Source organism: Lissotriton helveticus, chromosome 3_1 (genome assembly GCF_964261635.1).
Source record: "Lissotriton helveticus chromosome 3_1, aLisHel1.1, whole genome shotgun sequence".
NCBI classification, from domain to species: domain Eukaryota; kingdom Metazoa; phylum Chordata; class Amphibia; order Caudata; family Salamandridae; genus Lissotriton; species Lissotriton helveticus.
In genome coordinates this window covers 1,549,838,939-1,549,853,751 of record NC_136061.1, presented here as the reverse complement: position 1 = coordinate 1,549,853,751, position 14,813 = coordinate 1,549,838,939, and the positions used below count along the sequence as shown (strand labels likewise).

At 43.3% G+C, this 14,813-nt stretch overlaps 1 protein-coding gene across 1 annotated transcript in view; it reads left to right on the top strand.

Moving 5' to 3' along the window:
• Nucleotides 1–14,813, top strand: part of BCO2 (beta-carotene oxygenase 2) — a 611,133-nt gene that overhangs the window by 265,399 nt on the left and 330,921 nt on the right. The window contains exon 2 of the mRNA XM_078683947.1: nucleotides 11,268–11,469. Within this exon, the coding sequence (XP_078540073.1) occupies nucleotides 11,268–11,469 (202 nt within the window). The remainder of the gene's footprint in view (nucleotides 1–11,267; nucleotides 11,470–14,813) is intronic.

The following is a 14,813-nucleotide window of genomic DNA, read 5'->3' as shown; positions in this document are numbered from 1 at the left end:
CATCAGCCTGGTGAGGGGCCATCAGGAAGCAATTGTCCACCCCTTCTCCCTTTGTGTGATTGTCTAGAGTGAATGCACAAAGCCCAGTTGTCATCCAACCCAGACATATATTCAGAAGCAGGCAGAGGTGCAGAATAGTTACAGTAAGAAAATGCCAACTTTCTAAAAGTGGCATTTTCAGACTTATAATTTAAAAAACGGCTTCACCATAAGTTGTGATTTTAACTTGTGAGTCCAGCGACACCAAACTCAAAATTTCTATCTGCTCCCAATCGGCAATTACACTTAAAAGGTGTTTAAGGCAATCCTAATATTAACCTATAGGAGACATAGGCCTTGGAGTAGAGAAAAAACAAATGTAGAAGTATTTCACTACCAGGACATGTACAACTTAAAAATATTTGTCCTACTTTTTAAATACACTGCATCCTGCCCATAGGCTACCTAGAGACTACTTTAGGGGTGATTTACATGTACTAAAAAGGAAGGTTTATGCCTGACAAGTAGGTTACCTTGCCAGGTTGAAATGGCCGTTCTACAACTTGACACAGGCTCTTCAGTGGCAGGCCTTAGCCATGTTTAAAGGGCTACTGAGTAGGAGGATCACTCAGTGCTGCAGGCTCACTAGTAGCATTTAAATTACAGGCCCTGGACACATGTAGTGCACTTTACTAGGGACGTATAAGTACATCAAATATGCTATTTGTGGATAAGCCAATGTTAACATGTTTATAGTACAGAGCATACACACTTTGTAGCTGGTTAGCAGTGGTAAAGTGCCCAGAATCCTACAGCCAGCAAAAATGAATTCTGCAAAACTGGAGGTCAGAAGGCAAAAAGTCAGGGGAAACCATGCCAAGGATGCCAGGTCTAACATTACCTTTAAAAGGATTTTATTTTTCTTACCTTAGCTCCTAGCGAAGGTCCCATTCCAACTCCTTGTGTTTCACTTTGTATTAAGCTAATAGTGAATAAAATGTTATTATGTACTATTAGTAAAATGTAAAAATGGGCAGAAAACACAGTGGGTGTAGGTCCAATGCCCATATGGGTTGAGAAGCCTCTGTGATCTTTGCTGTATTTTGCAGCTTTTGATGTTTCTTTGTTTTTATTTCCCTGAGTTCTACTCTCTTGCCATCCTCTTCCTGCCTACTGAAACACAGTGGCCATCTTAGAATGACTAGCATGTATTCCCAAGTTTATTATTAATACTAAAAGCTAGCAAAACGATGGCAAGTCTAGGTTTGTCTTCATATGCAAACTCAAGAAATAAATACATGAACTTTTTTTCACATGTCATATATAAAGCAGGAATAACAGCAAGCCTACCTATATTGAGTTATCAGTGTTACTTAATGATTTTCGTTTTTTAAATAAAATTGCATTCAAAACTAGTGCCAGAGTTTCAGTAAAATATAATGCCAATTCAAATGTTCTTCTCACTAAAACATGTTTTAACCAAACATGGATACAATGTAAATGTACTAATGAAGATTGCAGCAGGAGAGGCCACCCCTCCATCTACTCTCTTACCACCACCCTTATAGTGAAATACCTATCCACTTCCTCCAAACATAATTATTTTTATTTCAAATTCAATAAATATTATTGTTTTTAAAAATGTTTTTCAATACTTAATTATTTGTAAAGTATATATTGTATTGGTTGTTCAAAAGAATAGATGTATTTGTGGTATTATTTTTTATCATTATCTTACTCTAATGTGGTAATAACTAGTTTAAAAACAAAATCTGTTATGTTGAAGTCAATAAATGTAATTACTTATGGCAGACCAGTTGATGAATGTGGCATTCAATGAGTAGGTAGCATAGGAAAATACATTGTACCCTATGTTATTCTGTCTCTGCCTAGCAAAAGACATTATACCCTTTTTTTATTCAGGCTCAGCTGAACACAGGATAGCCAATATTGGCAGCCTTCAATCCACATAAAGTGAATGCACTTGACCAATTTTACTTGATCTGAGGCAGCTAAGATGCATTTTCTCAAGCAAATTGGTAGAGTTATGGAGATGACCCCCTCTTATCCGTAAAGTACTTTACATCTCCCGCATTTCTTGGCCCAGTGCTTTCCTTGAATCTCCAGTTGGCATTTCCATTCTGATTGTTCACACACTTCATTTTCTAAATTTCCATATTGTTTTTTGAAGTATACCGAACTTCCATCATTAAGAATTCATTTTTTTATCATAAGCATACACTTGATGAGTTGAAATGACACACCAGTTATGTACAATGCAGGTCTTACAAATTTCTTCCTTAACCGCATGCATGCGGGCGGAATTCCGCCCGTACGCTGAGTTTTTTTAAATCGCACTTTACGTGACGAGCTGGGCTCGTCATGAGCGTGCGAGGAGGCTACCTCATGACGAGCCCAGCTCGTCATGAGCGTGGAAGGGGTTAAACTACTAAACATGACATGTTAGAAATAAAACTACTTAGGTTACAGATAGATCTTACAATTACATTTGTTGTTCAGATTGTTAAGCAGTAATGTACCACTGGAGATTTTTGTTAATACATGCAGCTTTTCAAATTTTAAAAAGGTGGCCACAGATTAACTCCTTTTGGTGAACATGTTACCCCATCGCACTTAAGTCTAGGCTATTTGAGAAAATGGATGCTAATGCCTTTTTTAATGTTCTCTTAGAAAGTTTCATTTTTCATTAGTTGGGGCATCTAAGCAGTTTATGGACTATTGGAATACTCAGGTGCTCTCAGTTTGTTAAATTAAAGTAATAGTTTGGGAAATTTTAAATACTGGTACAATTCCAGAAAAGGAGGATTTCACAGTTTGTCTTTCTGCTTACAGTTGGCATGAAAAGGAAGCAATAAAGCCAAAATGTTAGGCAGAGAACCATCTTCAAAGCTCTATGCTACTGTTATAATGCTCTGTAGAAGGCTGGCTTAGTATATGGTGCTCACTTATGTAATTGTAGCACCCTGCACTAATCCAGACAACAACCTTGGAAAGCTCTCTAAGTGATAGCTGTGGAGAGCAACCTTCAGGCTTAGTCCAGAATGAGTGTAAAGCAACTTGTTTTACCAGTACTTAATCTTATGGTTTAGGTTAAGTAAAAAAGAAACACACAGTGTAGTTATAAAAATATGTATTTATTATAAAAACTCACTAACACATTGCAATATCTTCTACTCGGAGATATAAACCCAATACACACAAATACTTTGGAAATAAAACAAGTAAGTAGCACAAATACACTGTTGTCTCCAGGGGAAGACCAAACCATATACTAAAATAGTGGAATACGAACCGCGACCTAAGTTGTGAATGGACTCAGAAGGCGTAGAAGCGTCGGGACCCAAGGAACCACATGGAGGTCGTGTGCTTTACACGACTTGCATTGAGTACACACTGTGTACTCAATGCAAGTCAATGTGTAAGTCGCGGTTGCAGTTTTAAAGAAGAAGGACACTTCACAGCGGACCGTAAAGAAACCCTGTGGAAGATGGAAATTTGGAGAGTCACCCCACCTGGGGATACCCCAGGAAACAGGATACCTACACCAGGGAAGCCAGGTGCATTGGTGCAAAGTGACTTTGGAAACCGCCGTAGACCACAATGAAGGATTTCAGAAAAGATGCAGCTGGTGAAGCAGGTGAAAGGGTCCGGTGGAACCCAAAGGTGGATACAAGATGAGAGGTACCTGCGAGCAGAAGGGTCAGAGTCTTTGCCACTCAGGAGTGACCAGAAGGTACGGAAGACAAATGCCCACCAATGTCAGAGGCGCAGGGAACTTGACAATGCCCTTGGACCCACAGGCTGGAGGCAAAGGAGTCGCAAGAGGACCTCGAGCAGCTCGCCAAAGGGTAAAGGCCAAGATGCAAAGGATGCGATACAGGCAAAGATCTTGGTTACAGGAGATTCATGGAGCCTGAAGATCACAGGATGAGAGAGTCAACAAGCCTTCGCAACGGCAAGTCAACGCGGTGCAAGGGGGTACTGCTCCAGCGGTTCAAGCGAGGGATACTGACTTCAAACTTGCTGTGAAGACAGGGCAGGCCTTAAGGGAGTTGCAGAACCACCACCTGCGGTCACCTTTGTTGCTGTGACCGCAGATGCAAGCGAGGTACTCCTTCACTCCAAGGCAGATTCCTTTGGGTGTCTTGGATGTCCACAGGCCCTGTGAAGAACCTGTATGGAACACAGGCACAGACGTTGCAGAAGACTGGCAGGACGACGAGACCAGGTGCAGCAGGAGTCTTCCCAATTGCAGTCTCTGTTCTCAGCGTGAAGTCCAGCGAAGTCCAAAGTGCCCGGATGGTTGAAGTTGAAGTGGTTTCGGATCTGAATCTTGTGCCACAATGAATCCAGGGACCCACCCACAGGTAAGCCATTAATTACCCTAAGGAAACGATGGGGACGATTCGGGGGTCCCTCCCAGAGGAGGGGATGGACAGTGGGGAGGATATTCCCATGTCCATTGTCCAGTTTCGCGTCAGAGCGGGATCCAACGGCTCCCTGAACTGGTTTCAACTACAGTATGCAAGGAGCATACCAATGTGCCCTTCAAATGAGCCTAGTGGTGCTGGCAAGAACCCTCAGCCTGTCCCAATACACTAAGTTCTGTCTGGGAAGTGGTCCAACCTCCCTTTCACCGGAAACCTCTTGTCCTGCTGTTATGTTTACTTGATAAAGTATTGACGTGTCTCTCAAATGCTGGGTTAACCTTGCGCAAAGACAAATGTGTATTTGCAGCAAAAGAAGTGGATTATTTGGGTTACCATGTGTGTGGGAGTGGAATCCAACCCAAGAAAGATTTAGTTAGTGCAATATGCAATGTATCAGAACCTGATGACAAGGACAACTTGCGATCTTTTATGGGCATGGTGGAATACTATGTGAAATTTGTGAGGAATTTCGCAGGAAAGGTTGAGCCGCTGAGGAATATATTAAGGAAGGGGAGAGGATTTGTTTGGGGGACAGAACAAAGGAATGCTTTCAATTTGATCAAAGAGAATATTTTGAGTGCAAATATTCTTTCCAGCTTTGAACAGTCCTTGCCCACTTTTCTCACTGTGGATGCAAGTTCAGTAGGGATTGGGGCAGTATTGACACAGAAAAATGCAGGACAACAGAACACTATTGCCTTTGCCTCTCGTTCTTTGACTGAGAGTGAAAGGAATTACTCAGTCATCGAGCGAGAAGCAATGGCAGCTGCAAGGGTCACCAGATATTTCAGAGTTTATTTGTGGGGGATCTCATTTACACTTAGGACGGACCACAAACCCTTGTTGAAAGTGCTAGCTCCGGGAGGTTTTAGGAATTGTTCGGGGAGGCTAGCAAGGTTGGCGGTCAGTGTACAAGAGTTCATGTGCAATATTGAGTACGTGCCAGGATGGTGCAACAGAGTTTCAGATTGTCTATCAAGGCTGCCAGACACTAAGGCAGAAACAAAAGAGTTGGTAACAGAAAATGTGGTTGCATACTTAGATGATCTGACAGAAGATCTTCCTAGCTCTATATCCAAGGAGGAGTGGGTGGAGGCTATGAAGAAGGACCGGATTATGGGCTGTTTGGTGAAAATGTGGAAGGAGGGTGTCTCTAGACAAAGCACGGTACCACCTAGTCTTAGATCTTTTGTCCAATTGCAAGATGAAATTTCGATGTTGGGGGATTTCATCATGGTCAGAGGTGAGAAGTATATACCACCCGAATCAATTAGGGAACGTATAATTGCTTTGGCTCACAAAGGTCATTTGGGCCAAACTCTCACGGCCAAACGTCTGAAAGAGAATTTTTGGTGGCCGGGGATAGATTCACAGGTGAAAAATTGGATAGAGCAATGTCAACCTTGCAGAGAGTCAGAAAAAAGATTACAAGTGGGTGGTAGCCATTCGCTTGGACGGATAGTATCTGAGGAGGGTATCTGGAAAAAGGTTTGCATTGATTTCATAGGTCCATTTTATGAGTTGCAAGATAATGAGAAGTTTGCTATGGTTTTAGTGGATTCGGCGTCCAGGTGGGTAGAGGTTGCCTTTATGAGGAGCATCACTGCACAGTCTACTATCAAACTTCTTACAGAAATTTTTAGACGTGAAGGGATTCCCTCTATGGTTTTAACAGATAATGGCACGCAGTTTACATCTAGGGAGATGGAGGAGTATTTTACACATGTGGGGTTGAAACATGTACGCACTTCGCTGTACAACCCACAAAGTAATGGACTTTGCGAGAGGGTCAACAGATTAGTTAAGGGAACTATGCAACTTGCTTTGGCATCGAATAGGTATGTGCAGAAGGAGATAAAAGAAATGCTTTGGGCTTATAGAACCACGATACACCAAAACATGAACAAGACACCTTTTGAGCTTATGAGAGGGAGACCGGCAGGGACCAAGTTAGTCCCTACATGGTTGCAAGGTACAACACTCGGAAATGATCACATTGTAGGTAAATCTACCAGGACGTGCATATCAGAGGGGGATTTGGTAACCATGGGATGTTTAACAAATTCAGGGGGCCTTTTTGGGTTGAATCTGTCAGTGATAATTATGTCAGGTTAAGGAATGGCCAAACTTGGAATCTCTGCAGGGTTGCATTGTATCAGAAAAATGACAAAAGAAAGGATTTGGAGAAAAGAGAGCCATATGTTAAGAGGGTTGTTGACAATAAGGAGAGTAGACCTGTTCAGAAAAGAAATTTACCTGCATATTTAAAAGATTTAGTTTGATTTGTCAGGAAAGGAGTGGAATGACTTTAATGACAATGTTTATTTCTATATTGTGTTATGGAATATATATATTATATTAACATGCTTTTCTCTTTTTGTTTTATTCTTGTTTTCTCATGTTTAGTTTTGTTGTTTAATTGTCAAAGGAAAGGAGATGTGTTATGTTTATCTTATTTGCTCGTGCTGGTCTCGTGGTCACTTGTTATGTGTCAGGAGCTGGGTGCGAGCTGGGCATTCTAACACTGGGCAGTTGGGAGTATTGATTTGAATCCCGGCGCTGTTGGTCGGATTTTTCCCTGCCTGCTTGTGAAAGAATAAACCTGTGTTCAACAAGCGACATCTGTCTCCTGGCACTCTTTACAACACCTGCCTTCCCCTGCTCGAGCTTGGTTCAGCAGCAGGAGGGCAGAATCGTGTCTCTGGTTGGCAGCAGCCATAGTTTGCTGTCCGGGTCTAGAACGCTGGTACCGGGAGCACTGAGGGCCTCCCGGAGGAGCTTTACAGTGCATGTAATCATACCTTTCACACCGTTTTCTGGGGGTATGATTCCAATATGTTTGATACCAAACGCGACAGGGTTAATCACAGCCAGTTTAGAGATAGCCATCGCATAATGACGCATGGCCACTCTATATACCATAATGGCTGAAGCACTTACAACCTGGGAGAATAGACTCAGATGATTGCAGGAGTGTCCAGCTCATGCAGGGGCACCCTCACACTTATAACCTCACACCCTGCCTTCAGGAATTGAAAGGCCTGCCATAGGGTTGACTTATAGGTTTTAAGTGCAGTGACATCAGATATAAGAAAATATATATATCTGTCGTAAGTGGTGCTAGCACCAGCTTACACAGGCTGCAATGACATGCCTGTAGACATCATTTGAGTGGTCACTCATGAGTGGCATACTACATACTTCAGCCCATGGGAGATTCCTGGTGTACCTAGGCCCTGGGTACCTTAGTACCATATACTAGGGACTTACAAGGGTACCTCAGTAGCCAATTTGGAGTGTACCTAAGTACTCACCATGTTAAATTTAGGCAAGAAGCACAGAGAATGGGATCCTGATTAGCAGTATCCCAGTCAGACTAGTCAGTAAAACGTAATGACACCAGCAAACAAGCATTGAAAATGCAAAAGGTCTCGCCTTTAATTAAGTTAAAGCCATTTGCTTTGCTAATGGTATTGTATAGCAAAGCAAATGGCTTTAACTTATTTAAAGGCGAGACCTATTGCATTTTAATGCTTGTTCTTTTTAGTTAAGTAATCAATGAGAGTGTATGTGTTTTCCAGCTGTCTCCCTTGTGAACTTCTCTTTATCCTTCCACTGTTGCACTCACTCAAGTGCTTCTCAGCCACGTACCTCCGTGTTGAACCTGCCCTTATGTGCTTCTCACCCACATTGCTTTCTTGTCTGTGTTCTTCTCCCCGTTTCATGCTGCGTGGTCTCTCATCCATGTGCTTGTGCTCCTGATGTCACACATTCCTCTCTTGCTGTGTTGTGTTTGTCTTCTGCTGCCCTCCATGTTGCTTCCAACCCCACCGTGCATGATTCTTCCCCCTACCCATGCCCTCCTTTTTGCCTCCACTCCACTCTCAGCCGTGGTCCGTGCAGGTAACAGCAGTGGGGTGGTGGGGCAGGTTGGGGGGGATTCCGGCGGACGATGCAGAGGGTAAAATAATTATTTATTTAATTTTCACTCAGCATCGTCCCTCGAAATCTCCCCCTGGCGCCAGCACTCCAGCGCTGTTACCTGCAAGGACCACGCTGTCCACACTCCTTGTTGCTTCCCCACACACTTAAAAAGAAACAAGAAAATCTTTGGCACCACCTTTGTTTTAATTTACCAATCCAACTTGGATAAGTAGATAAAAATAATAAAAAAGCTATGTGCCTTTTGTAGGCGCGTGCCTGCGTGGTGCACACAAAATGTGATAGGTACCGTGGCAGTGTCTTAGCACCTATTTTTGTTTCCCCTTTAGCCAAGCTGCCTATCATCACTAAAAACCATTGCCAAAGCCAATAAATCCCAAAAGACGAGACCTACTGACTGTTCCAGTGCCTTTTAGTAGATGCAGAGAGTAATGGTAACATATCCTACATTGAGTTCAAACACAGCTATGATGGCCAATACCTCAAGGGAACCCTCAGAGTCCACCCACAGCATTGAGTAAAACACTCAGGGCAGGGAGGTGAGAGGAGGGGGTGAGCAAGGGTGGCGGCTGGACCCGGGGGTGTAGGGATAAGAAAAAGGGGCTGATGTGACTGCCCAGGGTCGGTGTAGTTGACGGGCACTGGGGGCAGCCCCCACGGCGGGGGTAAGGACTGGCCAGCAGGGGCAAGTACAGAAGTCAGCAGTCAAGGTATCAGTGGAAACGTAGGGTCAAGAGGTCGACAGTGGAGGCTGTGTACTCGGTGAGGACTGGGGCCTGGGCAGGAGTTGGGGAGGGATGGCAGCTCCCGAGGCAAGGTGCAGGGGATGCACAGTGGGTTGTTGGACAGGAGCTGGGCAGTGGTGACAGTATACAGGTGAGGGGTAGAAGATAAGTACAGATCGCTGCAGTCATAGTAGGTTTACACCAGTGAAGGCATTCTGTGCAGGGAGTAGAATATGGACAGTAGTGTCTGCACACATGGAACATGTTTGGCATAATGACCATTGTATCACCCAGGGCGAGGGAAGGGGATTAGTAGCTGAGCAGTGCACTAGGTTGTCGGCTGTAGGTGGCAGAGCCACTCAGTGTAGAGGTGACATATGGACAGTTGTGGTGGCAGCGCCCCCTCTTGCATGGAGGATGGGGCTGCAAACAGCGCTGGCAGCACCTAATGCAGTGGGTGATGGCCAGTGGTGTCAGCGCCCAAAGCTCCGTGGTATCTCTCGCCACCTGCACCAAGGACCATATGACCTTGCAGTGCAACATCAGACCACAGAGCATATTTTGGGCTGGGATTGCTGAGTGCTGAATCGGTGATCTCGAACCACAGCGAGTGTCGCCGCAGCAGGTCAGCAGAGCTAACTTGGATATTACCTGTCCACCGGGGATGTTTCCTTCCTGTCCTTTCCGGGACGGTCTGGAGCCCTACTGCTGGGAGAGACGCAGCCTTACTGCAGGGCAGCACCACATCCACCCGCGCCTGGTCTCGTGCTTTGCCCTCCCCGGCGGCTGCTGTAGATTCCTCCCCCCTGCTCTCCTTGAGCCAAGGGGCGCCGGTATCTCAACGCAACACCTACTGTACACACACTGCCTCCTCCCCCTGGCCTGCGGGGAGGGGCGGGGTTTAAACTGAATGTTAATTTGTCGTGACCAGGTTCCCACCCCCAAGGCAATGCGCGGATGACAGAGACATACTGTACAGTGAATTCACAAGCTCGGGCACAACACTGCGTGGTAGGATAGGCAGCAGCTCCTGCAGGCCGCTTACCTGCCTAGGACCGCACGACGCAGACAGATGGCAAGTCTATGTTGTGGCAAGCGCCACGCACACGTTAGGATGGTTCAACCACGCCCCTATTTGTCATTTCTTGCACGTCATGTACACGAAAGTCTCGTAAACATACATCTGCCTTGAAAGAATTGCAATTTTAGCAAATTGGAGTTGTAATTGTTACCCGCCGAGTTTTCTCTTTTAGAGCCGTCCCACTTGGACGGGCTCCGCCGGACTTCCTGCTGGCGTAAAAGGTTTCTTATTTTCATTACGGGGCCATCTGTTTTTCCCCATAAAGAAGATAAGAAACCTTTTACGCCAGCAGGAAGTCAGGGAAGTCCGTCCAAATGGGACGGCCCTAAAAGAGAAAAGAGTACGTCACTGTAACCTCTTTTCCAATGGCTGGCCACCGTTTAACATGAACGGTGACGACAGCCAATGGAAAAGAGGGGCGGGGCTTAACCCTCGCTAGTGAAAGTACTCTAAACCATTAAATCTCGCCAGCGAGACTGCGCATGTGCGCAGTCTACGCTAGCCGAGACCTAAAAAGTGGGGTGACCATGAAAGCAGATCCTACTTTCCTACAGGCTCTTTCCTTTCAAGGTCCATGTTATCTTCACGCCATGGCCAAACCTTACATTCCATCCAGAAACCTGAGATCAGCCAAAATGAAACAGGCTGTTATTCCAAAATTTAAGAGTCAGAATTGGAGGTAGCACGTTTAGTTACCTCAAGCCAAAAATCGGGAACTCTCTTCCTTTTGCAATCTGGCAGGCTTCAACTTAGACCCTTTTCAGGAAAAAAATGAAGACCTGGCTTTTTGGGTCTGGTTGAAACAAATTCAGCATGGTGGGCAGTCTCTTTTTTGGGAGATAGAATCCTAGGGCTGGGACATTTCGCAAAAAGTAGCTATGTACTTTATAAGTATTATTATTATTGGTATTATTAATAATCATAATGGTGGGAGTAGAGGGCATCTTCTGTATGGGTTTCAGAGTCTGTTTTCCTGCCTGCATAAATAAGTTCCATTATGTAGTTCAGTGCACAATGGGTTGATTTATCTCCTGCATGCTGAACACTGACTGTGCATGTGCTAATCATCTATCTCTGTTTTTTGTCCAGTTTTGAAGAACTTTATAACCAGAGACCAGAAGAAGTTGTTTTTCACGGAAAAGAAAGGATTGGAGTGCATCTCACCCCTCTTTCAGAGTGTGGAGGAGACCCCAGAGCCCATCCCTACAAAGATTACGGGGGACGTCCCAAAGTGGATCAATGGAAGTCTGCTCCGAAATGGGCCGGGAAAGTTTGAGTTCGGAAATGACAAGTAGGCATTTTGTTTCCAAACCACCGCAAATGTTTTAGCTGTTAATTTGAGGAGAAAATGAAGGAAAAATAGTTATTTTTGGTGAAGTGCTGTATCACATACGTTAAAGGAAACAATGGAATGTTTCCACTCATGATCGAAGTTATTGTGCCTAATGATTTATTTATTCAGACCTACGTTTGCCAAGTTGTACAAAAGGGTACACATTTTTATGGAAAGGTTCAGACTAAAACATACTGTCAGCTGAATCACATTTGGGGCCATCTTTATGAGGGATTTGGAAAATGGCCTGTACATTTCCCATTACTGGTGTTACTGGTTCCAGAGGTAGTGGTAACCTTGGTGGTGGTGAAAATCTTTCCTTTTATGAGGTGAAAGTCCGCAGAGAAATAATGAATTACTGGGGGAATCAGTAATCCTGAATGTGTCTCCACCAGTAATCCTTTGTTTTTCCTCAGACTTTCAAATGTGTATTTTGGTTGTTTTCAGTAGCGATAATCTCGACGTTAAACACGTATAATGGCGATGAGACTGGTATCTGTTGTCACTGGCCACATCAGATTTAATGGGCCACTCTTAATGAGGGCCAGAGTGAGTTGCTTCTATAACCTCTAAATGATTATACATTGAAATAAGTAACTACAATTATCCTCGTACAACCTCATGACATACCGCTCATCGGCAAGGAGCTCCTGACAAACATGTTATCCATGTGCCTCAATATTCTGATTGTTCAAGTATTTCTATTATCTTTCCTTAATTTGTGAATGTCATGTCTGTTACCATTGCTGTATTACTGGAGAGCCTGCCTCAGGTCCAAGAGTACATTGCACTTTGTCTTTGTGTCTCATTTTCCACCAGAATCAAGTTTTTGTGTCTTTCTTGAAATGTAGGCGACGTTGGGGTCCACCGGCTAACTGTCAGATATGATGATACGACTTGTCCACTGTCCAATATTCTGCTTAAAACTTCAACTACCTGCCTATATGCCAACCAAAGTCTTTCTATTAGCCCCACACTTCACAGTCTCTTACATTATGCACCCAGCATTTGTCATGTGGTCCCATTAGACTAAGGCAGAAACAACACGATTTTACGCGTTCATATGTTAAAGTCAGACGCTCACCACCGGCCAAGATAACTCCAGGAGCGTGTACAAATCGCCCCCTGTCTCCTTGGAGGACTAATTTAACATACTGGCCCCCTCCTTTTTTCCCCTTGTTTTCACTGTATATATTGTGTATATGTGTCACTGAATTGAATGCACTGATCACCTTGTTCACTGACAGTCACGCGCACTATATGTGTCTTTTGTAATGATTTTACCATTCATTGAAATGTGTGTTATCACAGAATGAAGCAATTCTTGTGGACCATGAATATTTGTTAATATAAAGACTTTATCTTTTGATTGGATTGTCTTGAGAGCGTTTACTTCATACATAGATTGAACTGAGTTAACCATTCTTTAAAGCAATTTCTTGTTACCCGACAGAACCATTTTGTTTTCAACCATATGTTAAAGTTGACATCTTTTCTTGAAAGTTAATATTTGACACATATTTGCTTGCATGCTTGTACAGATAATGTTTCATGAAATAACTTTGCTTACATTTGCATATCTTCCTAAGCATATCATCAGAGCCATGAATATTCTGTATGACAGCTAAAGTTCACTGTGCAAAATGTTTCTTATTGTTCGCTCAGCTACAGCTTTGTCAGGATAGATTCAATATTGACAGCCTGACTCAGACTTCGGCATTGCAACATGGCTGAAGTTTATTATGAAAATGAAATCACTCCATTGTTTAGTAAGAGGAGTATTTCGCTAACACTGTCGAGGTTGTCCGATGCTGAATTTCCAGCCCAGCTGAAACCTATTTACCTCCTGAGAAGAATGGTGCCCAGTTCTACACCAATATGTGCTCCCAGATTAAACATATCCACAGGTGACTGGAGAGTTAGGTATCCTTACATGGATTCTGGCAGATTCACCCACCCTAGGCACTAGGATAGGGAGCTCTATGTAGGAGCATAACTATCACTGTACTTATATGCAAGCATGTATTATATGTAAAGGCACAATGGTTTAATACTTCTTCTTCTTTACCACTCTCTTGATGCTAAGTACTCTGTTTTGTTCCCTTCTATTAATTATTGCAGCACACATATTTTACACAAGAATATAATTGCTTCCATACATTTGAAATACCAATTCAGGTACTTCCTTTATCTATCTTTGGGCATGCATGAGTTATCAAACTAAAGGGTTCAGATCTGTTTCCTCAATTTCCTTTGGGAGTGAGGGTTGTTATGTTTTGAGGTTGCACATACCACCTGTTACCTTGCTAGGTTAAGTTTACAGATGGAGCACTGTGAACTATCTAGGACGCAGGCCAGCATATCCTGATGGTGTGCTTAGAATCAGTCTTGCACAGGGTTGACTTTTATGTTGTCCAACAAACAGACAGTTTTACTGAAAAAGCATGAACTGTAGGACACATATGTATAGAACTTTTCATATTGTGGGTGTCTCTCACCATTCTGTGATACTGGAATGGAGTCATTGTAGCTTCTGACTGAAACTCTGCCTGCTCAATATGTTGTGTAATAATTGTGTGCATTTATTATTCAAGTGAATAAGATGTATCTGATCCTGTCAGAGATTGCAAGTATACTATTTGTGTGGATGTGGCTACTTAACAACATTGCCATCTATTTTATTCAACCAGAGTGAATGGTTGTCCATTTCCTAACCTGAGGACACTACTCTGGTGCTAGTAATTTTTTGGTAAATCACGTAGTTTAAAGGTTATGTTACGTGTGCCTGGGTGTGGTATGGTTAAACGAATTCTGAATCCCTCTGATATGCAGGTTGGTATAACATCAATAATGTACTGTTGAGATGGGACCTTTTGAAATCTATATGGCTCTGTTGCAATAATGTGAACATAAGACTGCATAGAGTGTGTTTGATATATTCTTTTATTGTAGGGTGTAGTCTGTGTCTAGAGGGGGCTGAATGAGAGACATTGCAGTCTAGTCAGTGCTTTTGGGAGTTTGGTGATATGCGATTACATGACACAAGAAGAATTGTTTTGGATGTATACGAAGTGCTCTTTCTGCAGATGGTGTGGTGGTTTAATTAGTAAGTTGTTGGGATCATGATTGAAGCTGATTGTAAGGCATATGTGTGCTCAGTCCAGCATGTTCTGTTGAATGTTCTGCTGATGAGTAGCAGTAGTTGAAAAGCATACAGGAAAAACAATGAAAGATTTGTTGTTGTGTACACAAGGATCACATACATTCATTTAGTTACAATACAGCATTCAACAAGTATGATA